Source organism: Drosophila yakuba, chromosome X (assembly GCF_016746365.2).
Source record: "Drosophila yakuba strain Tai18E2 chromosome X, Prin_Dyak_Tai18E2_2.1, whole genome shotgun sequence".
NCBI classification, from domain to species: domain Eukaryota; kingdom Metazoa; phylum Arthropoda; class Insecta; order Diptera; family Drosophilidae; genus Drosophila; species Drosophila yakuba.
Window position 1 is genome coordinate 15,543,361 of NC_052526.2, and position 23,710 is coordinate 15,567,070.

General features: G+C 45.2%; 7 protein-coding genes across 7 annotated transcripts; 4 read left to right on the forward strand and 3 right to left on the reverse strand.

The window, feature by feature from the left end:
* Positions 1-4,093: 4,093 nt before the first annotated feature.
* On the reverse strand, positions 4,094-15,785 carry LOC6525545 (synaptic vesicle 2-related protein). Its single transcript, XM_002101344.4, has 4 exons — positions 15,584-15,785; positions 5,388-5,915; positions 4,671-5,330; positions 4,094-4,617 (listed from the first exon to the last, which is right to left on the reverse strand). Exons 1-4 carry the CDS (start codon positions 15,624-15,626, stop codon positions 4,208-4,210), a joined length of 1,641 nt encoding a protein of 546 aa, XP_002101380.2. The 5' UTR covers positions 15,627-15,785; the 3' UTR covers positions 4,094-4,207.
* On the forward strand, positions 6,187-12,930 carry LOC6525546. The gene is made up of 2 exons (XM_002101345.4): positions 6,187-6,522; positions 12,766-12,930. Exon 1 carries the CDS (start codon positions 6,217-6,219, stop codon positions 6,484-6,486), a length of 270 nt encoding a protein of 89 aa, XP_002101381.1. The 5' UTR covers positions 6,187-6,216; the 3' UTR covers positions 6,487-6,522; positions 12,766-12,930.
* LOC6525547 lies at positions 7,375-7,816 on the forward strand. The gene has a single exon (XM_002101346.4). The coding sequence runs from the start codon at positions 7,508-7,510 to the stop codon at positions 7,751-7,753; it is 246 nt and encodes an 81-aa protein (XP_002101382.3). The 5' UTR covers positions 7,375-7,507; the 3' UTR covers positions 7,754-7,816.
* Positions 8,380-12,930, forward strand: LOC6525548. The gene is made up of 2 exons (XM_002101347.4): positions 8,380-9,002; positions 12,766-12,930. The coding sequence occupies exon 1, from the start codon at positions 8,487-8,489 to the stop codon at positions 8,913-8,915; it is 429 nt and encodes a 142-aa protein (XP_002101383.1). The 5' UTR covers positions 8,380-8,486; the 3' UTR covers positions 8,916-9,002; positions 12,766-12,930.
* Positions 11,262-15,375, forward strand: LOC6525549. Its single transcript, XM_002101348.3, has 2 exons — positions 11,262-11,509; positions 12,766-15,375. The coding sequence occupies exons 1-2, from the start codon at positions 11,284-11,286 to the stop codon at positions 13,614-13,616; spliced, it is 1,077 nt and encodes a 358-aa protein (XP_002101384.1). The 5' UTR covers positions 11,262-11,283; the 3' UTR covers positions 13,617-15,375.
* A 523-nt stretch (positions 15,786-16,308) lies between the features above and the next one.
* LOC6525550 (BTB/POZ domain-containing protein 17) lies at positions 16,309-19,721 on the reverse strand. The gene is made up of 4 exons (XM_002101349.4): positions 19,179-19,721; positions 17,990-18,974; positions 17,764-17,921; positions 16,309-17,683 (listed from the first exon to the last, which is right to left on the reverse strand). The coding sequence occupies exons 1-4, from the start codon at positions 19,536-19,538 to the stop codon at positions 17,429-17,431; spliced, it is 1,758 nt and encodes a 585-aa protein (XP_002101385.1). The 5' UTR covers positions 19,539-19,721; the 3' UTR covers positions 16,309-17,428.
* Positions 19,722-20,617: 896 nt separating this feature from the next.
* Positions 20,618-23,335, reverse strand: LOC6525551 (thioredoxin domain-containing protein 5 homolog). The gene is made up of 3 exons (XM_002101350.4): positions 23,053-23,335; positions 21,486-21,888; positions 20,618-21,419 (listed from the first exon to the last, which is right to left on the reverse strand). The coding sequence occupies exons 1-3, from the start codon at positions 23,229-23,231 to the stop codon at positions 20,763-20,765; spliced, it is 1,239 nt and encodes a 412-aa protein (XP_002101386.1). The 5' UTR covers positions 23,232-23,335; the 3' UTR covers positions 20,618-20,762.
* Between the last annotated feature and the right edge of the window lie 375 nt (positions 23,336-23,710).

A 23,710-nucleotide genomic window follows, 5' to 3' on the forward strand; every position in this document is an offset into this window, starting at 1 on the left:
CGTTCTCACTGCCCCACTGCCTCTCTCCATCTCTTTCCCTCGTGCTGGCACTAACTCTCTTTGTAGACTGGGCGCATTTAAACGGTAAACATCATGAATGCATTTGGAAAGTGGTTGTGTTGTGGTTCGTGGTGTTTGCATTTTGCATTTCTTCGCATTCTTTTCTGTTTATGTGGCTGTTGCTGTGTGTTGCATCGCACAATTGTGCCAACAACAAGGCGGAGAAATGTGAAGAGCCGAGCCAGTAGAATGAGAAGAGCCAGCGGCAGAAGCAGAACAACAGCAACGGTAATACCCACCGAAGACGGCGTTTTCATTTCTGAGAATTGATTGGCCGTCGCGCCTGCATACTCCACACGCCACTGCGACTGCCTCTTCCAGAGTCTCGGCTGCCACATCGGGTTTTTTTTTTGTGTAGTAGTACCCTCTTCTTTCGCGCACCTGAGAGCATGATGTGTTTGGCGGAAGAAAGTGGAAGAATCCCTGGGCCCAGAAGAATGCGTCCTTTATTTGATGTTCCTTAAAACGAACTAGCTTTTGCATTTTGTTACCATTTTATATTTGAACTTTTGCGACTTTTGATTGAAATAATTTGTTCACTGACCCTATTTATTTCCCAATTTTATTTAAATCATTAACATTTTCAAAACTGTTGTAAGTAATCAACTCATCAGTTGTAGAGAGTTACAAATTAATTTGATAAGTAATAATGATAAGTACATTCCGGTTCGCAAAGGTAGCTGCGATCTCCTGGACTTGTGTTTTTGTTGTTCTGCCGTGATGCATTCCTTTGGATTCCAGTACCACTGCGGCGGCAGCAGCACCTGTCGTAGCTACTTCTCCCAGGCCAGACTGGAGCTCTTGTTGTTGTTGTTGTTATTGCTTCCAGTGAGGCCATTGCAATTGTGATTAAATAACGTTTGACTTGGCGGGCGTCCACCTGGTCGTTCCAGCAAAACCACCTCCTGGCCCGCTTCATTAGCTCAACATGGGAGTCAGGGCAACAAAGTTGTTTCTGTCCCAACTCCTCAAGTGCGAATCTCCAATTCTCCAGTTCTCTGATTCTCTGATTCTCTGATGCTCCGTTCGCAATTGCGTTCTCGTTCTCATTCCCATTCCACGCATGCGCAGTCCACTTTTGAATTTGGCGTCTGTCGCCGTCTCAGTTGCTCGTTCTTTTTTCCCACTTGGCGTGTTGGCTATTCGCCATCGCCCGTTTCTAAGACATCCATCGGCACACTTTGTCCGCCCGCTGTTCCACCACCACCGCTTCCCCTCCCCCTTTGCCACCAGACTCCGCTATTCCTGCTCCTCTCCTTTCTGTCATCATTGTAATTCCTCAACGCACTTCTAAAGCTGTCTCTAAATCCATCTCTGCTCCGACTGCTGTTCCTATTGCTGCCGTCTTCAGCTGCACTCAGAGAAAAGTATTGGCTCTCAAGAATATACAATAAATAGTAACTTACAAATAAATTGTAACTTATAATAGTAACTTATAAACTAATTCTGGTAAAAGGAGCTTTTCATACACCAATTAGGACCCATTAAATCCATTCTATTTGTATTGATTTAATCTGTAATATTTCTTTGAGTGCATCTCTCTTACTGTACACTGCCTCCTTGATCGCCAAGTGCCAAGTGCCAATTTGGCTAAGTCGGCTATTTAACTATTTTTGTCACACGCCGGCAGATGCTGCTCCATTTGGGGCGTGCGCGATGTTAATACCCTCCGTGAGCCCACCTGGTCGGTATGGACTTGTGGCTCCAATGATGTCCCAAGTCATTCGACACCAGCCACAAAGAAACCGAGCATCGTGACCCACAAGCAAATGAAGCTGTCGCCGCGGACAGACTCCTCCATTGTCATCGCCATTACGAACCATCAACGCAGGTGTTGTTGCAATTAGCATCGCATTTGTGACCGGCGGAAGAGGAGGAGGAGGAGGAGGAGCAGGGGGAGGAGGAGGCGATACCGCCACTGAGTTAATGTCGATGCTAACTTGTCAGCATTATGGGTAAGTGGGCCGGTCGATGGGCCCCATCACAATGGATGGTCGCCCCTCAACGAATATTCTGCAACTTCTGCTCATTTGTCACCTGACGCTGTTAAATGGTGACCCCGAATCTTCTAAAATAAATAAAGATAATTGCATCCAACTTAGTTATTTCTTATCCCAAAGAATATTCGCACACATTTATGTTTCTCTATCTGTATCTGTAACTGCACAAAGGTGACCCAGATACATCTGTGGATAACGATAGCTTATGCCGATTACATTGTTGAATTTGTCAGATTGAAAATCGGGGTTTCTGCGATGGTGACCTCGAGCCACCTCCAGAATTGGGCGATGGCCAAGATGTTGTGGGTTGGCTGGACAGTAAACTGCGGACTGGATTCCCAGCTAGCCCCCACAGATGGCTCTTCGGCGATGTTAAGATGGCAATGGCAATGGCAATGGCAATGGCATTGGCTAATGGAACTGGCATTGGGACCAGAACGAAGACGAAACTGACACTCAGACGATGGACACCGATGGAGTACCGAAACGTAGACTGGGTGAAGTGAAGAACTGAAGACTGGACATTGGAGACTGAGTATCTTCAGGAGAGACTGGGGACTGGCAGTTGTTAGGTGGTTATCTGGCCAATGCCATATAAGTCGAGAAATGCGCAGTTAGGCAATCAATGGCCGGCAATCCGGCGATCCGGCGATCGGGCGATCGTTTCATGAGCTCAGGGATTGTGGCGGAGGTGATCGGAATTGGACTTGCAGTTGGAATCGGCGTTAGGAATCCGCAATGACACTGTCTCATAGTCGCGGCGTCGGTTGGCTTCACTGTGTGGCAACGTGTGTGTTATGATTGGCAACGGTTTGTTGCTTGGCCAGCTAGCTTGGCTCTTTGGCTATTTGGCTATTTGGCTGCTTACCTGTTCACTTGCTTGGTTGCCCATTTCCTACCTGATCGGCGGGTTGGAGGTGCCGCCACAGACGCAGACACAGACGCAGGCGCAGACTGTGACCAGCCGGCGGAGCAAATACCGTTTTGCTGAATAAATACAAACAAAATAAAAAAAAAAAAAAAGGCCCACAACAACACTGGCCGACAAGTTGGCCAGAACTCGTTTGAGTAACTCGATTATGCTCTACCCTGTAAAAGAAGAGCTACAAATATGCCGAGCAACTTTAACATTAAGATTCAAAAACAAGTGAATTAAGTCCAAATCATTGAGTTCTCTCTTGAGCGGACAAGTGTACGGACAATGAACAATACCAATGCTTTCTAGTTATGTAAATAAATAATTGATTACTACTACTTACTAATAGTATAACTCAATAGGAGAGTGGCAAATATGCCCCACACGCCTTAGAAATACCCGCCACCTTGAGTAGCAGTTGAAGTTGAAGTTGAAGTTGAAGTTGGTGATGCGACGGCACTCGGAATGCGTTTAGTCTTCCCCAATCCCCCCTTGACCAGCGTCCCCTGCGCCCAGCGACGAATGCCTGGAATGTTAATGCAGCTACTTCTACTTGTGCCTGTTGCCTCGGTGACAACATCCATCGCCACTGGCGGCGGAATGGGCACAAACATTTACCTAATCCATTTCCCATTTCCAAGCCGGCTGCTCTTGTTCCCGCTCCTGATTCCTTAGCCATTTGCGTGCAACTTGGTGCAGTTCTCCTTTGCCATCGCCACTCCCAAGCATTATAAAGATATTAACTTAACATTAAAGTGTGTTTTTTCTCTCTTTTTTGACTTTGACTTTCAGAAGTCGGTAATTTTATTAAACTTACGTTTACCCTACCGTAGACTATGATAATGTTTAAGTACATATTTAATAATATTTGTTTAAGTACATATTTAATAATAATTTTGTAGTACATATTTAATAATATTTGTTTAAGTACATATTTAATAAGATTTGTTTAAGTACATATTTAATAATATTTGTTTAAGTACATACTTAATAATATTTGTTTAAGTACATATTTAATAAGATTTGTTTAAGTACATATTTAATATTATTTGTTTAAGTACATATTTAATAATAATTTTTTTAAGTACATAATTAATTATATTGAAAAAAAAACTTTAAAAAGTGTTTTTAATATATACAGTATTTAGGAAATCGAAAAAAAGGCATTTGAATGAAGTTGTTAAATCGATGGGTTGTTGTGTGGATTTTCTCTACTTAGCGTTACCTAATCCTACTTGGAGTTAATGGCGAAAATGGGGCTAGTGGTGGCAGCCACGATAGCCTTTGCTGTGCCAGAAGGCTTCGTCCGCTGCGCACGTGTCTTCTCCGGCAGGAGGAAGCCCAAGGCGCAGAGGAGCACCACCAGGGCCAACATGGCCCAGAAGATCGGATTGCAGCTGGCGAAGAGCATGCGGCCAAGGATATTGCTGCCCACCACGGCGCCCAAACGACCCACCATCATGATGAAGCACATGCCCATGGCATTGATGTGCGTGGGATAGAATTCCATGGCTATGGTGCTGACCAGGCCGCCGCAATTGCCAATGGCCATCACAACGGTCAGGGCGATCACCACCAGGGCGAACTGCTCCACATAGTGCAGTGCCACCAAAGAGATCATGGTCAGGACCATCCAGGCCACTGGAAAGGATAATGTTAGGATCGTCGACTTACTTTACTTATTGTTTACTCACTCAGCAGATTCTTTTTGCCCATATAGTCGATGATATAGGCAAAGATCAGGTAGATCAACACGAAGCAGCCGCCGATGATGATCATCACCTGGTAAGTGGAGGTGTCCACGGCCACGGAGCAGCTGGACACGTTCTCCTCCTGCGACGCAGTAGCAATATTCAAATCCTGCAGGACATTGCAGAGCAGCGTATCATCGCCATTGCGTGTGCCCAACTCATCCAGGATGGTGGGGAACCACATGAAGATGCCCTGGGCGAGGAAATAGATGAGGAACTGGGTGCAGCAAATGTTCAGGGTGTGCCACAGTCGGGTGCGATGGAAGAGCGGCACTGTCTGGTGCCAAACGAGACGCACTGCGTCCACGAAACCATGGACATCGGACAAGCTGGCGCCACCGCTCTCCAGGGCCACCTCCTTAACCGGATACTCCGCGGGATCTTGGCCAGAGTTCTGGGCAAAAATGTTGCGCAGAATTTCCAGCGACTCATCGCCACGTCCCTGGACCAGCAAGTATTTGGGTGTCTCGGGCAGAGCGGTGATCCCCGCCAGAGCCAGCAGCGAAACGGACACGTTGGCCAGGAGCAAAACGCGCCAGGACGAGAAGCGCATTCCAAACACAATCGTCTCGATCCGCAGTGGTAAAATACCAATTGCCATAGCTGCGACAACATAAGATGCAAATCCATCATAGACTTATTTCACATTCTTGAACTCACCTGGCGCAAACATCATGGCCGTGCACAGGAATCCGGACAGCAGGGTCACATGCCTGATCCTCGATCCGGAGCCATGGAACTCGCCGCACAAACTGAACACGCACGCCTGTCCGCCGGAGATGAAGAAGCCCGTTAGGAAGCGGAACACGATCAGCATCCAGATGTTCACCGAGAAGGCGGACACAATGGAGCACAACGAACTGAGGCACAGGGCGTAGCGCAAGGTGGTCGCCCGACCCCAAGTGTCCGCCAGAAAGCCCATGGCATGGGAACTCAAGACGACACCGAGGAAACCGGCGGATGCGAGGATGCCCTGCTGCTCCAGCGTCGGCTGGAGGTCGCACTTCATCTGGTTCATGATCAGGCTAACGCCCATGATCTCCACCATGACGCCCATGAAGCAGAGGCCGCAGATGAGCAGCAACTTGTAGTGGAAGCGGCCCACTCCCGTCAGCGTGATGGCCTCCTCGAAAGTGTGCGGCCGGGGCTTCTCCGACAGGTTCTCCTCGCGACCCCCGGCAATGGTTGCTACACGGTGCGAAAATGTGGGCGATACAAGCCATTAATTAAAAGCATAACTCTTTTATTAAGAAATTGTATATAAATATTGTATATAAAATTTTGTATATAAATATTCAAAATTTCATGTTATTATTAATTTATTTTCATTATTTATTATTAGATGCATTTAATTTCTTTCAGTTTACGCATCCAAAAGGATCAGTCAATCATTGTCACTCAAAGCGAAACCCTAGAGTTTATGGAATAATTCAAGTTTTTCCCCAGCATTTCGCTTGGCCAGGAATCCAAGTTTAGTTGGCGTTCAATCATGGCCTCATCCACTTTGGATTTGGCTGAGAAGCTGGAGGAGAACGACGACGTGCGTCTGCCCAAGGAGCAGCCACCGCCAGCCTTCTTCGAATCGAAGACCTTTCGCATAATCTCAATCATTCTGTATCTGGGCGGGATCAGTGGCCTGGGCATGGTGCTGGCACTCTACTATCTCATATTCTTCGACTCCAGCATGCCGGACATCCACCTCAAGTTCCCCGTCTCCATTGGCGGCCATCCAGTGCAGAAGGTGCACGAGTACCAGTGACCATTTGACCATTTGACCACTTGACCCAGCCGGACGGTAAGTACCAGTACCTTCACAATTGCAGGCGAAGTGGGTTGGACTGCTGCTAATTGGATTTGGGAATGCTAGCAAAGGTGGGCAAAGTGGGCCCAAGTGAAAGTCTCGACTGGGAGATGCCCTTGAATACAAATATGCAAAGATTTACTAGTTACAAAAGAGGGAAATTTATTCAAAACAGAAAAAGTAGTTTATTCTATTTTTTAAGTGTGTAAGAAAATTCCATTTTTGAATCAGAAAAAAGTGAAAATCAATTAAGAATAGTAACAATATGAGCAGTATAAAATGGCTATATATAAATCATTAATCAAATAACTTGAATGGATTTAAAATGTATAGAAGGCACACAAATCGATACCATCCATGTGAATGAACTAACAAGTTCCAGAAGCTTTTTAATTCGGTTATGCCTTTTTGAGCACACTGCCCATCCATCCACCAACGTCACTTTCAATTCCCGGGCCAAACATGAATATAGAATCTGCATATGGACTACATATGGAACGGCAAGAATTGGTGGCTAAAGAATAAAGAATAAAGCAAAGTGTATGTGGATAGGGAATCAGGATTGGAGGAGTGACGACTAACCGGGTCGAGTGGTCGTCAAGAACGCAGCACGTGATGCGGATCCGGTTGGAATGGGTTGGGATACTCAAAGTGCAACTGGCGAATCTTATTAGCGTGGCCGCCAAGACGATGAATCCACCACCACCCTGGCCCAAGTTAGGTGCCAGGTGCCAGGTGCCCACACCCAAAACCCAAAACCCAAAGAAACCGCAAAAAACCGTCGAGCGGAATGCGAGAATCGAGGAAGCACGAACGGCAAACAGAAGAAACAGAACCAATAACCAGATCCACGGACAGTCGGAGCAATTGCTCAATTGTGTTCAGTTCGTTCGAAGAGGCGGTTACGCTTGCAATTGGCCACCTTTTTTTTTTGTTGTTGTTTATATATCTAGAGGAAAAAGAAGTGGGCGACAGCGAAATGAGCGGACAATCAGCACTGATGGCCAACCTGGCCGATGTGGTCAAGGAGGCCAAGGATGAGGAGATACCGATGCCCAAATCGAATGACTTCTTTGAGTCGAAAACCTTCCGCCTGCTCACCTTGATGCTCTACATGGGCGGCGTGAGTGGCATGGGCCTCACTTTGGCGGTCTACTACCTCTTCATCTGGGACTCCCGCATGCCGCCGCTGCCCGTGTTCAAGCACACGCATCCAATTGGCTAGGATCGTCTCGGCAGTCAGGCAGTTAGTTAGCCATCTCCCAGCGACATCAGTGACCGGAATTGGGTGAGTGGCCACGTCAAACTGACCACGACAACGGACAGAATTTAGGGTCATTCGTATGGCGACAGTGCTGTCAGCTATTTGGCTATTTGTCAATTAAATCGCTGCTACCTAATTAGATTGACTTTTGGCTTGCACTACACACAAATCTACACTGATGTTTAATCTTGAGGAGCGGCGCGAAAAAGTATGCTATATAAAATTGACTCATTTCTACTATGATAATCATGAACACTTCAACACTAATCATTACAGTAACATGTTTCTTATTTAACCTTTCATTCCTGTATAAGTTATTCTTTCGCTAGGCACCTAATGCCTATATATTTTGCATTAACATCTGGTACAAAGCACTTTAATCCTATTGCGGTTGCTTTCGACAGAGATTTTATTTGGCAAAAAGCAGTCAACACTGTTTGTGGGCTGGGTTTAGTGGCTTAATTTGGCCCCGTGGCCGATATCAAAAGTTGACAGCCAGGCACAAAACTAATCCGCTTTGCTACGTGCCACCGAATCGCAGAGTTGAAACCACCAACTACCTAGGGGGGGGGGAGGGGGTGATATGGCGTCATTCGAGTGATTTTGATTTAATCGTGGTGGCATTTGCTAAATCAGTAGCTGGCACATCGCGAGCTGAACGGGCACGACCAGAACGACGTGTATATCCGCAGTAATGTCCACTACGTCGGAATCCAGCAGAGTGGGCCTGGGCAATGCGGCCAGCATGGCGAATCTGGCCAAGATTGTCAATCTTATCGAATCGAATGTGAAGAGTGAGGAAGCGGAGGTGCTTGAGGAAGCGGTCAGGGGTTCAACCGGAACCGGAAGTGGTAGTAGCAGCAGCGTTCGCTTGGCCAGCAGCAGTGCGCCGCGTAGAAGTGCCTGTGCCACATCGTATGTGCCCAAGTCACCGCAGCTGGAGGAGATTGTGTTCGCTGAGCCCACGTGCACCGAGCGATTTGCTCGGTACTTTGTGATCGTGATCTATCTGTGCGGTCTCTGCTGTCTGGGCTTCTTCCTGTCCATCTACCACATCTTCTTCTGGGACTCACGCATGCCACCCGTTTACAAGGGCCAGAAGAAGGGACCTGCCTTCGGCTAGAGCAGCCTGGCTATCCATCCTTCCAGGCTAACCATCATTCACCACCATCAATAGCACCCAACTCAGAGAAACGTTCTTTCATTTTTGGTAAGGATCCAATAAGGATTAATTTGCATTCATAATTTGCATTGCAGCCACATTCTGGCATATGTGGCGTATGAGTTATATTTGAGGTACCCGCTTTTGTTACTCATACGCAATGTTGTCCCAGGCTTTTAACTTTTAAATTTGATTTGAATGGCAAACTTTGTTAGTCTAATTAATTCAAAACCAATATCTTTCCTGCACAGACATTTACTCGAGTCATGCCATTAGTTCTTATTAAGTGGATAGGCCCTTCCCTTCCCTTCTCGCCCATCTTTTTTTGGCCCAGAAACTTTGCGCCCAGCAAAAGTTTAAGTTTAATTATGTGTATCCAACTCTGTATCATGCATGTTTGGGGGAATAAGTTTACCCTTGCCCGCTTGCCAAGACCCACAGCCCAAGTTATCCCATCGTTCCGGCTGCCCGAGCTGCTTAATCAGCTTTGTCTGCACATAAGTAAGCAGATGGATAAACCATCCTTAAACTTGCGATGGGCAAAATGGCTGCAGGGAAGCGGAAGTGGTGGGAAATATGTAATGGCAAATGGGAAATGGGGGGGGGAAATGGAAAATGGAAAATGCAATAGGCCGGGCCCAAAACATTTTCGAGGCCAGAACAGGCAGGATGAGTGCTCTACCTGGCCACGTTGGCGAATTAAACTCCTTGAAGGAAACTTTGCAACAATGCTGCTCGGCAAATGCATGTGAACTTGCGTGTGAGTGTGAGCGTGTCCTACATCCTGGCCCACATGATGAATATGCATTTAAGTGCACGTACAGTGGAGCTTTGTTATTGCGAACACGCGCCACCACCTTCGGCTTTAAGTTATCGGTTTGAATAACCTCTATCTACACATTTTGATATTTCTATAGCATACTTTTAGGCATTTAAGTCCTGTGTTTGCGTTTTGCAAGTTCACCTGTAACTGCACATGCTTGTGGGTGTGTGACTGGCTATCTCTTTCCCAGCACTTTGGCTGTGTGTGTGTGTGTATGGAACTTATACAACAAAATCAATGGCCAACATTGCAATACCGTTCGGTCCTCTCACTCGCACGTCTGCATTTCAATTCGCCGAGCGCTGCATTCGTTTCGCTCTCTCCCTTTGCACTCTCTTGCTCGTTCGTTCGCTCTCTGCCATTTTCTCTCTCGACTTGTCCTAGTGACCCAGTTGCAGTTTGTTAACCCCCCGAAGGCAACGGAAAACGAAGGTGTGCACGGCGGGTTAAAGGTGGGCTATGGCGGGCGGTGCAGCGAAAGTTTGAACGTCCTTCGCGGCACCTGCGAAGGTTGCTGTCAAAGCCAGCAGTGCACCGCCACGCCCACGCCCACACCCACAAATATAACCCACCGCCCAACTGGGCGGAAAACGGCCCACCAGAAATTGCACAACATTTGATTTTATCGATGCGAAAAATCGCCTCAATTGGCCAAACATTTGATTGGCATTGAAATCATTGGAATAATGGAAAATTAATTCAAGCGCGCATTTTAATTTCCGCATGTAAATCGAACGCAAAAAGGGGAGCGCTGATTTTCGAGGGAGTGAAAACTGCACTTGACACACAAAGAGCGGCAACGTGCCGACATGCGGTTTGTTTTTGTTTTTATTTCGCCTTCAAGGAATGCCATCCATCGAAATAATGAAAAGAACACACAACGAAAAAAAAAAGAAACAGAAGAAACAACACTGAGCGTGGGCAGCCGAAAATGCAAATGAGCGCGAGCGAGAGAGATGGATTTTATGAATGAAATTAAAAGCGAAGATCGCTAATGCAACGCTAATGCCCCCCGCTCCACCAACGGCAGCCGAAGTTGCTACGAAGGATGGAAGAGCGAGTGTGAGCGAGCGAGCGATACGCTCTCGCACGAAGCAGGAACTGCAAAAGCGAACGAAGGCGAAAAACGGTACCAACTCCTGTCAGAATCTCTCTCTCTGCTCTCATTTCGCTTTCACACTTTCGACGCGTCGGTTGGCAGACAAGTTTTTGCGCGCCCTTTTTTTGTACTTTTAAGCTCGCCACGCATAAACAACAATAATAAAATAATTCAAATCAAATATATATCATTTACATGTAAAACTAATCGAATGTGGCTAGCTAAAAACCAAAAAGAACTTTGCATTTATTAAACAAATACAAAATACTAGACTATAACGGGACACTGCCAAAAACACAAAAAAAAACCAAAAGAGAATTCAAATAAGTTTTTAAAGGAAAGCAAGCAAAATCAAGAAGAGCCATATCGAAACAATCAAAAAAACAAACGAATAGATCGAATCAAAAATGAACTCGAAACACAGTTCGCTGGAGGAGAAAGTGAAACTGCCGCCCACGGAGACAATAAGCCGATGCTACCAGCCGCAGCAGAGCAACCGCAAGGTCATCCGCATCCTGACCGTCGCCGTCTATGTACTTTGCGTTTCGCTGGCGGCCATCATGCTATCCCTGTACTACATCTTCATCTGGGACCCCACCATTCGGCCCTTTGTCACCAAGGCCACGCATTGCGGTAAGGCGGGCGGTTAATCAACCGTGTAATCACTGTACTCCACATCATCGGTTAAACTGCTCCCATCATAAACTGATGACTGCCAACCGGTCACCAAATGACCAATGACCAGTGACCATGTGACCAAAAAAAAAACCAGAAACCAATCACGCGCCGGGTAATTTGCGGCCAGCGGTCAATCTGGGACAAAGCCCGAATCTAGGCTACCAGAGTTAAGAGCTAGTGCTATTACGATTGTGATGGGAATGGGCATGGTGATGGGTATGGGGTATTAGGGTTGACGTTGGGCCTGGGTCACCCATTAGTAGTTAGCCATTACCGATGGGCTTGGATGGCTGGCAGGATAGTGTTGACCCTTTTTTTTTAGCCTCAATATAAAGTGCTTTTAACGGAAAGTGCACGATGTGCACACAGTCGAACAAATATGGTTAAGTACTGCCATATCTGATTCAAAGAAGTGACAGCTATTGAAGAATTTTTTCGTTTTTAACTATATGAAAAGATAGTAAAGTGGTGACTCGCAGTAATAATTCCATTAAAAGGGTCTTAATTGAAGTGTTCTTTAATTTATTACTAAGCATTCTGTAATAAACAATGGCACACGTAGTTTTTAGGTAAGTTTAAACAGAATGTACCCAAATTTCTTGGCAAAATATCGCAATTGGCAACACTTTCTCAGGAAGGACGTGAAAAAGCCGCCCACAATGTTCCACTCGCTTCGGCTTGAGTTCGTTCCGCCTTCATCCTTCCGCTGATTCTTGGCTTTTTGTTCTGTTTTTGTAAATCAACTCGAAATTAGGTCAATGGGGTGTCATGCACACGACTACACCCGAACCACCCAAATCCACCCAAAACCACCCAAATCCACCCGAAACCACCCACCGCCCGAAACACGCTAGGGTGCAGTTTTCCTTGGTGTACTTTCCATTTGCAGTTTGCAGTTCAATAAATCTAATTTGATGCAATTAAGTGTGGAATCTGGGGGCTCAATGAAAGTAATACGCCAGAAAGGCAAACAAAATTGCAATTTATGACAGCGAGAATGCACTTGGCCAGAACCGAATGTAAGGTAATATGCTTAGTGTTCGCTTTTGAAGTTTTGCCAACTTTGGAGTTTCGCCATTTCAAGCTATTAAGTTAAAACTAAGTTAAACACTTGCAAAAACAGACAAAATAGAATCATTATGATTGCTTTTGAAACGAATTTAAACTTTAAATCGCAGTAATAAATACAAATTCGCTTTCAATTCTTGCAGATAAAATTGTGATACCCGAAAAAATAGCCATTCGCCTCCTGAACTCATCGGAAGTGACCGCGGAGCAGTTCTACAAACACATCCTCGAGCAGTACCGCATCCTCAGCCACATGCAGCAGCAACGCCAGCAACTGCTGCAGCGCCAACATCTTCAACTACAGCAACTGGAGGCAAACAATCGCTTCCAGGAGGTCTTTGCCACGGCCACAATCATTCAGGCACATCCGCATCCCCATCCACATCCCAGGGAGCCGCCCAAGAAGCCGCTTTTAGGTCCATATAGCCCGCTACCGGCAAACATAAGTCACACGATGGGTGGTGATCAGTCGGGCCTGGGCAACTTGGATGCAGATCAAGAGCAGGCTCATATGCCCCTAATCCTGGACACCTCGCCGCCGATCGAAGTAACCGGAATGGGTCACCTGAAGCGGAAGACACATCGGGGTCACTACAAACATCATAGAGCTCGAGCCGGTGGTCAAAAGAAACTGTCCATTGCCAATTCGATTGCCAGCTCCACGCCGAGCACCACAGCCGGAGGAGATGCGTCCTTGGCCACTGCGGCCACATTGCCACACGGTTATATGGACGCACCACTGAATCCGGCGGCAGGAACCATTGTCCAGGCACCACAACTGCAGCTATACACCTCGATGCCCATTCCCCTGATCCTCAGTCCCAGCGAGGAGAAGCGACCCTCACATCACGCCCACGGACATGTCCATGGCGAGAGGCGGAACGGGGCGCAATCCGGCGGGCGACGAAGGACCACGACTGCCTCCGTTTCTGGCTACGAGGCGCAGACCTACCTCAATCCGTTCCTCACCGGCGAGCTGATCTTCGAGAAGTAAGGAACTGGACCCAATCAGGAAACTTAAACTTAAACGTCGTGGTTCATTGTTTTTTTTTTTTTTGTAATGCATATAGAGGAATATACACTACAGTCAAGATCGGAATTGGAGATTAGCTCACAGAAATGAAAAAATGACTAACATATGGGCATTACCTTGTCATACCTATATCAATGGAGAAATAACTCAGTTAAGCTCAGTACTGGCATAAGCATGGAAAAGATATTTCAATTAATCAGTTCGAGTAGATATGTTTTCGAAATTGATAGAGATATATTAGACATTTCATATTGAAATTTACAGGTACAAATATAAACTCAGTTAATGCGTAGAATGCGTTTGCGATTGAACCAAATGAACGATTTATAGTAATAGCTTAGGAACAAACGTTTTAATCGCTTATTCTATAATGTAAACAAAAGCCAAAGCAAGTAGATCGGTTGCATAACTTATTTCTGCTATAGATACATGTAAGTCATGACTTGTATCAGTACTGAGCTAGAAATTGGTCCATATATATACGTAGCCAGGCCTGGCCACAAATAGAAGAGGTTAATAAACGTTATGTACTGCAAAAGGATAGTTGAAACCGTAGCTAAACGATAATCGATGTACCAACCACACTCCACACCACTTCACTCAACTAAACTCAATTCAAAACTCAATTCAAAAAAAACACTCACTCGAAAGGGACACACACACGCATAATACGGGACCCACTTCAGTAGAAAGTCACACGATATCAGCGATCACGGATCACGGATCACACAGGCGGCTCACCTCACCAAGCTCAGCAGCAAACTCACCCCACCTAGGACACTGCTTCCAGGCAGCTAGCGAACGCTACACCAACTACAATAATTAGCCAACCCTAGAGTAACCAGAGTTTACCAGTTAACCATTAACCAGTAACTAGTAACCAATTACCAATTACAAAAATACCAATTACCAATTACCAGTAACCCATCCAAGGAGTATATCCCCCTTGCAAACGGGGAAGCGGATAAATGTCACTATAATTCAGCATCAGTATGAATCACACACAATCCAAGTCGCCTCACGCAAAGAGGACTATGTCATGATCAGATATCGGTATATGCTGGCTATATTATGTACTTCTAATAGCATGTACAACAAATTCAACGAAATATTGGTTTCGGAACTCTATTATCTGGCAAACGAATGTAAAATGTAAGCCTAATTAGCCACGTGAATGACACACAAGAGATTCGCACTATAAAGTGGCCTAAAAATAGCTGGGTAATACCATAGGCGCTTTGCTTCTCAAGATAAAACCTGGCGTGCTCAACTCAAGAACAAATATGTGGTCATATATGCACATATGTACATATATGGGGCATATAACCGATGTGTGACGTGACATTGGCTCGTTCTATTCACATACTTACACACTAAATGCAAACCTATCAAAAACCAACTACACTAAGCGAAAAAGCGGGAGAAATAGTTAAGGAAAGTGGGCAAGAGAAAGAGAGGGAGAGAGAGAGAGAGAGAGAGAGAAAGAAGGTGAAAGGGAGAGATAGTAAAACTGCATCTGCATCCAAAGACACGAGAATTGAATTCATCAATAATAAATTATAATAATACGTATAAACGATATGCATACGATATAGAATTGAATCTGTAACTGATGGGCATATACCGCATATATATCTTATATACCGCATATATCTTATATATGTATACCAAGAAAAACAAAGTCATTTTGGCAATAATAAAGCATAGCAAACAAAAATAAGTTAACTATGTCCTTTTTGCTTGGGAAATATTTTGTATTATCTTCACTAGTACAAAAACCGTGTTGTGATCATTTTAATGCTATTTCTAATATCGATCAGATTTTACTATAATATCTTATATATCACAACTTTTCATCATTCGCGTTTTTATTTCCATATTTTAATAGATCTCACTTTAAACCATAATCATTTCCTTCGTTCACTCACCGAACTCGCGCTCGCAATCTATTACATATGCGGGATTATCCATAATGTCCTGGATGTGGGAGACGGAGCGAGGATTCGTTGCGACTGGCGGCACGGTTCACGGCCAACTGATGAGCTCCGTGGGGCTGTGGACTTAAAAGTATGTCCGGGTATCCGAACGCAGAGGTACGTGCTTCAAAGTCCGATCGCAATTGCGTTCTGTAAAGCTCTGTACGGTAACACAATCGTAAACCCCGACAGAGATATCCGCAACCCACCAAAAATAAAGACGAAAACAAGAGCTGTAAATCTTGAATAACCAACCGCACCATCAACTTAAAGCAATTTGCAAGTCAGTATCATGTATCGTGGTGTTAAAGTTCTTGGTTATTTAAGCAAGCAAGATGAAAGATCGGCGATAAGACTAAGCCCACCGATCGTAAATGGCATCACATTAGATCAAAAACAGCCCCCTGGTGACTGGATGTCTCTTAAGCAATGATTCCTGGAGCATAGCAACAGTTTCGAGTGGATAGTAAGATAGTTATAGTTATAGATGGGTTATAGAAATCAAAATACTTCAAGAACTTACATTGCAATCCAGTAGAACTCCCCTAGAACCAATGAAAAACCAGGAGAAATTATAAAACAATAAGTCGGATTAAAGTAAAATAAAATACTTTATTAATATTCTCATGCAAGCCTATCATCATATTTGTACTACAGGAGGTAATAAAAACATTAAGTTTCAAGTTTTATACACCTTTATTAGAGGTTTTCAGAGACGTTATTTTACAAAATGACTGGTCAACGTTAGGCAATAATTAAATTAAAACCGAAATCACTAAATTATATTGTTAAATGACAGTAATTCTAGTCTTTAGTTTCAGTCTAATGAAAACGCAAACTTCAATAATAGACCATAGCTGATTTTTGAAGAGACATTTTATTTAACAACTACATTAACGCCAAGATTAAATCAATTCGATTGATGATCGTTACCTGAACCGATTTACACATATCTATATGTATATATACATATATATGTACATATATTCGTTTTGTCTTGGCGACCGACTCCATACAGAGTCCATCATCTCTATGCCATATTTGGTGTTCCGCACTGTAGACTATATGGACAGCAGAGAGCACACACATAAAGATAGGCCCCCGAGACGCGACAGGTTGATCCCGGGCCACAAACGCACTCGTAAAGGGATCCAAAAGCCTAAGCGGGCACACACAAGCGGCTACACATATCTATCGGCTGTAAAACATTAAAACTGATGCCTCATGCATTGGCGCTACAGTTTGCAAACGAGACGGCAAATAGCCAAACGCGACCCTCTCTTTCTCAGCCATGTCGGTAGCGATTTTGGCGATTTTTTTCTCTTTTTTTTTTTACTTTACAGTTTAACGTTTATTAGAAAATCTCCTTTCAATAGTCTTCTGCGAAATGGTAAAGTAAATACAGTACCATATGGACTTCGGGTCCAATATGGCCAACATCAATCAGTGAATATGGCTCTGCCTAAGAACTCACTCACTGTCGGTGCGCTTAACTTATAGGAATTAGTGTAATATAAAACAAAAAAAAAAAAACTAATAACAAAACATATTGCAATCGAAATGTGATCGATTGGGGGCCGTAGTAGACCGCCAGATAGGATCGCAAAGATTGAGCCCAGGGGGATTCGCAGTCACAGTGGATTTATACATACATACAAATTTTAAATGGTAGGTTGAAATACAGTGGTGGCGGCTGTGGGGATGCATGAGGATGCGTGTGCCTGTGGATGCGCCGGGAAGTACGGAGTGCTATAGTTGAGATGCCCACAAAATCGCTTCTTTTTTTCCCCTTCTTTTCTAAAACTGAAACGGCGGCGCATCACGGCAGGTGTGGGAGCCCATTGGCGTGATGACCACGTGCAGGGTAAGCGTGTTTCGTGCGGTGCCCGTCAGATGTGGACTCAAGTACGGTGATGTGTGCTCCAGCTCCTCGTACGGCAACAGGTTGTCCAGGTTGATAACGCGCGACGTATCCGAGAAGTACTCCGTACGCTCCACGACTGTGCGAATGTGCATAATCTGGTTCTGTACGCCAACGATCAGCACGGCGATCTGAAAATAAACATAAACGCATGAATGATTATGTCCCAAAGTCTACAAATGCACAGGGGAACTAGCGGAACTATAATCACCTTAAAACGCTCCTCGCCGATGTTTTGATGCTTGCAGGTAACCCGTAAACGCACTGTATTAAAGGAGCAGCCTGGTACGTCCTCGCCCCATACCATTTTGGCCTTGTTGTACTTAACGCCTCGCGGGAAAAACTCGATTTCCCATGTCATGCAGGGATCTGTGAAATAAGTCATCGTTATCATATTCTAGATCATCAATCGAGGCCAGCTGGCGGCCACTACTTACCGTCCTCTTCAGTCTCGGCAATGTGACGCTGCGAAAAGAAGCAGGTCACATAATTCTTGTAGTCCTCGATCGCGTCAAAGTTGTGCACATCGATGTCGACGCTCCAGGTGTCGTTCCAATAGAGTCGCGGCGTAAACTGCAGCTCACCAGATTCGGTGGCTCGCACCTCCCGCACACGATCCTCCTGGCCCGACTGATAGCTCATGCCGATGGCAATGCGTTCGACGAGGAACTCCTTGTGGTACTCGATCAACGGATCCATTAGCAGGTGTGAAAGCTGGCGCGGCGTCATCATGCCAAAGCGAATGTGCGACACAGTCTGCTCGATTAGCTCCATGAAGCCGCCACTGCCAGTGGCCTCCATCTGTTCGCGACGATGCAGCAGCCACGTCTGCAGGATGGCAAACAATTTGTACTCGCTGGTGACAACCAGATCGTTCTGCTGCAACAGCAGTATCAGTATGGCCGGGTCCATTTCCACAAAGTCCCGCGACTCGGCCACCATCTCGAGGTTCCATTTGAGAAACCGCTTGAGCGTTTCGGTGAGATCGTTGTGGGTGGGCGTAAAGGAGAGCGTATACTGCAGCCAGGAGACTAGGTAACCGCTGGTGGCCGCCTTGGCCACGTGCTTGTTCATGTAGCCCACGCACAGATCGATCAGGTCGCGCACATTATACTTGTCGCTCAGCGCCAGCATTGGCATCACCGTCTGCAGTGTGACCTCGATGTGGCCAACGTATAGGTACTTGATGAACTGCGGAAACACCGCCGAGCAGCAGGCCTCCTCGTGCAGCTCGATAACATGCTTGCTGCACTCGTTCCACTCCGGATTCATTAGCATCACCTGGAAGACGTCGCTGCTGGCGCAGAGGATGACGCGGTGGGCGGGATACTCCTTGCCGTCCACCAGGAGCACTATGTCCGACATCAGCTGTTCGGCGTACAGGTTAGCGATCTTATTGAGCACACTATTTGCATCGATCATCTGGATGGGTAAGATTTCAACAGGATTAGAGCATATTCTCCAAGGATCTAGTAAACATAAAGGTTCTTAGTTAGTTTGACTATGCAGTACTATTATCCCCCAATAATAGTGGACAAAATCAATAATGTTGATAACACACATTGATGTGGGCAATCATATGGTTCATAACTGGTTAATAGGAGCTTGTTTTTGGCGTTTACCCACCGTGCTGGCTCCATCCTGAGCTTCTTCTGTTTCGCGACACTTGCGACGCTTGGCGTCCTGATCCTCGGTAGAGTTGGGTCCATTCGCTGGGCTATCGCTGTTTCCATTGTCATTTCCTTGCGGATTGACGGCTGCATCGCCACCTGCTGCACCTCCAGCTGCCTCGCCAGCCTGGTCCGCAGCAACTGCCCCGCCACCGGGCCCTCCGTCCGGACCTGCGCCAGCAGCTCCAGCTCCGCATCCGCCACCACCACCGCCTACGCCAGCACCACCAGCGCCAGCAACCGCTCCGAGCGCACCACCAAAACCGCCCACTCCACCGGAGACGGGCGGTGCTCCACCGTTACCGCTGGCGTTCATCGGGAATCGGGGATATTGGGTATCGATGGGAACCCGGCTGGGGATTCGGTCTGCGCTGACAAGTGACTTAAGGACAATCTATAGGACGGCTCCGTTAGCACGAACCAAAGACATGGCAAAAAGTCTCTCTTCAGATGCAAAAACAACGACGGACGATGCATATGACCCGATACGATATATATCGCAGCTGTGTCCCAGGGATGCATCCCAAACAGCAGGGCTGACCGATAGCGATTAATGTTCGATGTACCGATTAAATTGTCGCATCCCTAATAATTATATTCTTGTGGATCCCCTCAAATTTAATTACATATCAAGCTTAATAACAGCTTAATTAAAAAAAAACACAATATTTACTTCAATGCAATTTATAAAACAAGTTTCGGTTTATGTTTATCTATTACGTAGATCTGGCAGCCCAAATAAAGATTCTTCGAAAATGCAGTGTTATCAAATGGCGATTCGCTCGACTACATCTAAAATCGATAAGCTGTTATCGTAGTTTAAGTGCGCGCAGTTGGAATTTCAATTTGAAAAAAATAACTGTCTGCTCCATTGTTAAATAATTTCAATTTAACATTAAAATCTACATTGATTTGCAAGTGTGTTAAACAAATATTTAAAGTACACATATAAGTCAGCTTAAACCTTAGCACAGAACTGGCATATTTATATTTATTTAAAAAAAAAAAACCCATAAACAATTGGTTTCAAGCTCTCCGGAACATCAAATGGTGGTTATTCCCAAACAATTATTCAAATAAACCATATGTACAGTTTATTGTCTCATTAGGCAAACGTTAAATACTTTAAACAGCAGGCTATTGTTTTCCAATTGATATTTATTTTTGTGTTGAAAAATGTTTCTAAGAATGACTTTAACATAGGCTACAAAATGATTTTAAAATTGAAATTAAATTACGCTAAATGGCTTTTCTTCGCGCATACAGTCCCGTGGCCCATTTACGTAAACACTAAATACATAAAAAAAGGTTAACAAACTCAGCTAAGGAGGACGAAAACTAAAAACAGCGAAGGAACATAGATTGAACTTTTCAATTCCAGTAAAGCGCGTTGTCTTTTGGGAGTTGTTCGATTATATTGATTAAATGCGGACTCCTCACAGAGGTTTATGCTGGAGAAAAACATACGATTACAATTAATTTGGCGGGTGATTATTTGATCATTGGACTACTGCTGATCCCCTGTGAACCGGCAGACGATTTAGAGCTCGTCGTGGCCGAGGAACTTCTTAAGGTAGGCCTGCAGCTCCGGCAGTGAGCGACTGCCCTCGTACTCGTTCTGGCGCTGACCGTTTTTGTACAGGAAGAGGGTTGGGTAGCCCTCCACCTGCTGGTCGATGCACACTTGCTTGTTCTCCGGTGCCGTGCAGTCAACCTTAGCAATTTTCACGGTGCTCTGAGCCTGGTGCGTCTCCGTGGCCAGTTGCTCCCATGTGGGCTGCAGCTTCTGGCAGTGTCCACACCACGGAGCATAGAACTTGATGAAGGCAATGCCCTCGGCAATGGTTTGGTCGAACTCTTCCTCGCCAGTCAGCTGTTGTGGGGCTAGCTTCTTGGCTGCCTCCTCCTTGCCAGCAACCTCCTTGATGGCCTCCTCCTCATCGCCGGTCTCGCCAGCGGTCTTCTCCAGTGGCACGCCTACCATTTTCTCAACATAAACCTTCAGCGTGGACAGATCACGAGCACCCGAGTACTTTTCAATCTTCTTGCCATCCTCGATCCAGAGAAGAGTAGGATAGCCCTTGACCTCAAAGTCCTGGCATATGGAACGGAACTGGGTGCAGTCGATCTTCGAGATGGTTACGGCAGGCTCTTTCACCAGCTCCTTGGCCAGATCCTCCCACGTAGGTGCCAAACGCTGTACAGAAAGGATGTCACAGTTAAACATATTCAGCGAGAAGACATTGTATTTGTTTTGGCTTACCTGACAATGACTGCACCAGGGTGCAAAGAATTTGACAAAGTGATTGCCGCTGGACACGTGCTTGGCAAAGGTGTCTTCGGTGAGGTCCACCACCTTGCCAAGATTGACGTTCTCGACCTGCTCACGCTTGGCATCACCGAGATCCCCCTCGGCGGGTGCGCCCAGTTCCTTGTTGATGAAATCGGTAATGGCGGGCAAGTCCCAAGTGCTCTTAAACTCGATCGATTCCTCTTCGCCCAGCTTGAAAAGGCGCAGTGTGGGATAGCCGGTGACCTGGTGGGTGGCGCAGAGTTCCTGGTGCTTGGTGCAGTCCACCCTGGCGATGACCACCTTGGGGTTATCCACGTTCATCATCTCGGCCAGCTGCTCCCACAGGGGCTGAAGACGCTTGCAATGGGGGCACCTATTTACATATGTACAATAAAATGTAGGATTTAATAATGGCATATGAAATGGATACAAATTTTGTATGACTCACAACTAGGAAACAATATATATAGCCCCTAATCTATTGAGATTAAATTGATTTTGAAATAAGCTTCGATAAATCGGTCAAAATCACATTGCTTTGCCCCCGCATACAAAGGAAAACAAAACAATGCACAGCGATAAGACTTGGCGCTTTGTCCCGAACAAAGAGTTTATCATCTGCCGCTAATGCCGAATCGCATTTCGAGCTTCCTTAAACTCCCCCCTCTAATCGCAGAGCACTTCCTAGCAACATAATTGAACCTAATCAAATTAGCTCATAGACATTGTGATGGCTTTTGATAAGACGTGAGAGCCGGGAGCTATGGAAACTATAATAGTGGCCGAAATCTGGAGTATTTAGTTTGTCAATCATGGGGACAACAAAGCCCCTTTGATCGTCTTATCGGCGAACGTGCGATTTGCTCGAAAGACGTGACGAATATTCTGTTCTACGGATCTTCCGTTTTTTGACCAAATGGGCGGGATCACGAATTTATGTCACTGAAGATCGCCAGGTATTTCATGCAAGCCCAAATATAACAAATTTAACAAACGGTGTGTTCTGGTTTTCAGATTCCCATTTTCGGAATTTCTAAGAGTAAAGAATTTGATTTGGTATCAAAACGTATTTCGCCAAATTTGTAATGGATTTTCTTATTTGAAAAGAAAGGATACTACTGGTTTTGCAACTTTTATAGTTTATATGGTTAATACTATAAAAAATTTTAATTATGCGTTAATTTCTCAATAATAATAATAATAACTATAAAAAATATTGTAATTATTAAAATTTTTAATTAAGTAGTTGACTAGTTTTGAAGACCATTATTTGTGTGCTACATTTAATTTTAGTAAATATTGATTAACAAGATTTGGTTAACAGTTTTAATATTAATGTTGCCAGTGAAAACCAAAACACCACTAATAATTATGTGTGCGTGGCCTGATCACATAAAATAAACGACCTATGTGGGCCGCTGTGATTCGCCGGCAAAAGTTGGCCAATTTGGGACGCCGACATTTAATTTCGTTAAAGTGTAGGCGCAGGTCGATATAAAGGGTAGGGGAGGGGAACCCAAAACGAATTGCAACTTACCATGGAGCAACGAACTTGACGAGGACATTGCCGCCGGCAATCGCCGTGTCAAAGGTTTCCGGGTCCAGTTCCACGGCGAACTGTTTGTCCTCCTCCTCCTGGGACGCACGGGTGATGGGCAGGAGGGGCGACAGGAGAAGGCCGCACACGGCCACAGATAAAATGGACCTGGCGAACATGATGCACGAAACGCTTGGAGAGATCTGAAATTTTGGGGGACCACGTCCGGATACAAAATAAAATTTTGATGAACAAGACTAGAGATGCCACAACGGGGCTATCGATAGGCAGGGCCAGCTGATAATCGATATAAGTAAATACAAATGGTAGGGGGAACTTACATTATCGTGACTGTTGTGCCCAAATCTTAAATATAACATTTCCTTAAATTGTACGCTGCCCAAATCCTAAAAATACTCTACGTATTAAATTTTGGTACTATATTATATTATTTTTTTGTCTCTAAAGAAATATAAGCATATTCATGCATAAACCATTTTACATTTTAAACTTTCCTGCGCCGGTAAAACGCTGAGCGCATAAGATGCTGATCTGGCAACGTCGAACAGCTACTTGTGTGTATTAGTGCGTAAATAGCGAGAATGGCAAAACACAAAAACGAGCGAATCGCACACACAGAGACGTAGTTAATTTGGGA

Excerpts from the sequence above, each read along its gene's own strand:
- LOC6525546 (XM_002101345.4), top strand. The coding sequence starts at position 6,217 with ATGGCCTCATCCACTTTGGATTTGGCTGAGAAGCTGGAGGAGAACGAC.
- LOC6525547 (XM_002101346.4), top strand. The coding sequence starts at position 7,508 with ATGAGCGGACAATCAGCACTGATGGCCAACCTGGCCGATGTGGTCAAG.
- LOC6525548 (XM_002101347.4), top strand. The coding sequence starts at position 8,487 with ATGTCCACTACGTCGGAATCCAGCAGAGTGGGCCTGGGCAATGCGGCC.
- LOC6525549 (XM_002101348.3), top strand. The coding sequence starts at position 11,284 with ATGAACTCGAAACACAGTTCGCTGGAGGAGAAAGTGAAACTGCCGCCC. Across the intron at positions 11,510-12,765 it reads CACCAAGGCCACGCATTGCG|ATAAAATTGTGATACCCGAA; the intron begins GTAAGGCGGGCG and ends CAATTCTTGCAG.
- LOC6525545 (XM_002101344.4), bottom strand. The coding sequence starts at position 15,626 with ATGGATAATCCCGCATATGTAATAGATTGCGAGCGCGAGTTCG. Across the intron at positions 5,916-15,583 it reads AGATTGCGAGCGCGAGTTCG|CAACCATTGCCGGGGGTCGC; the intron begins GTGAGTGAACGA and ends CGCACCGTGTAG. Across the intron at positions 5,331-5,387 it reads GGCCATGATGTTTGCGCCAG|CTATGGCAATTGGTATTTTA; the intron begins GTGAGTTCAAGA and ends ATGTTGTCGCAG.
- LOC6525550 (XM_002101349.4), bottom strand. The coding sequence starts at position 19,538 with ATGAACGCCAGCGGTAACGGTGGAGCACCGCCCGTCTCCGGTGGAGTG. Across the intron at positions 17,922-17,989 it reads TGCCGAGACTGAAGAGGACG|ATCCCTGCATGACATGGGAA; the intron begins GTAAGTAGTGGC and ends CTTATTTCACAG. Across the intron at positions 17,684-17,763 it reads TCGGCGAGGAGCGTTTTAAG|ATCGCCGTGCTGATCGTTGG; the intron begins GTGATTATAGTT and ends GTTTATTTTCAG.
- LOC6525551 (XM_002101350.4), bottom strand. The coding sequence starts at position 23,231 with ATGTTCGCCAGGTCCATTTTATCTGTGGCCGTGTGCGGCCTTCTCCTG. Across the intron at positions 21,889-23,052 it reads GTCAAGTTCGTTGCTCCATG|GTGCCCCCATTGCAAGCGTC; the intron begins GTAAGTTGCAAT and ends ATATGTAAATAG. Across the intron at positions 21,420-21,485 it reads CCTGGTGCAGTCATTGTCAG|CGTTTGGCACCTACGTGGGA; the intron begins GTAAGCCAAAAC and ends CTTTCTGTACAG.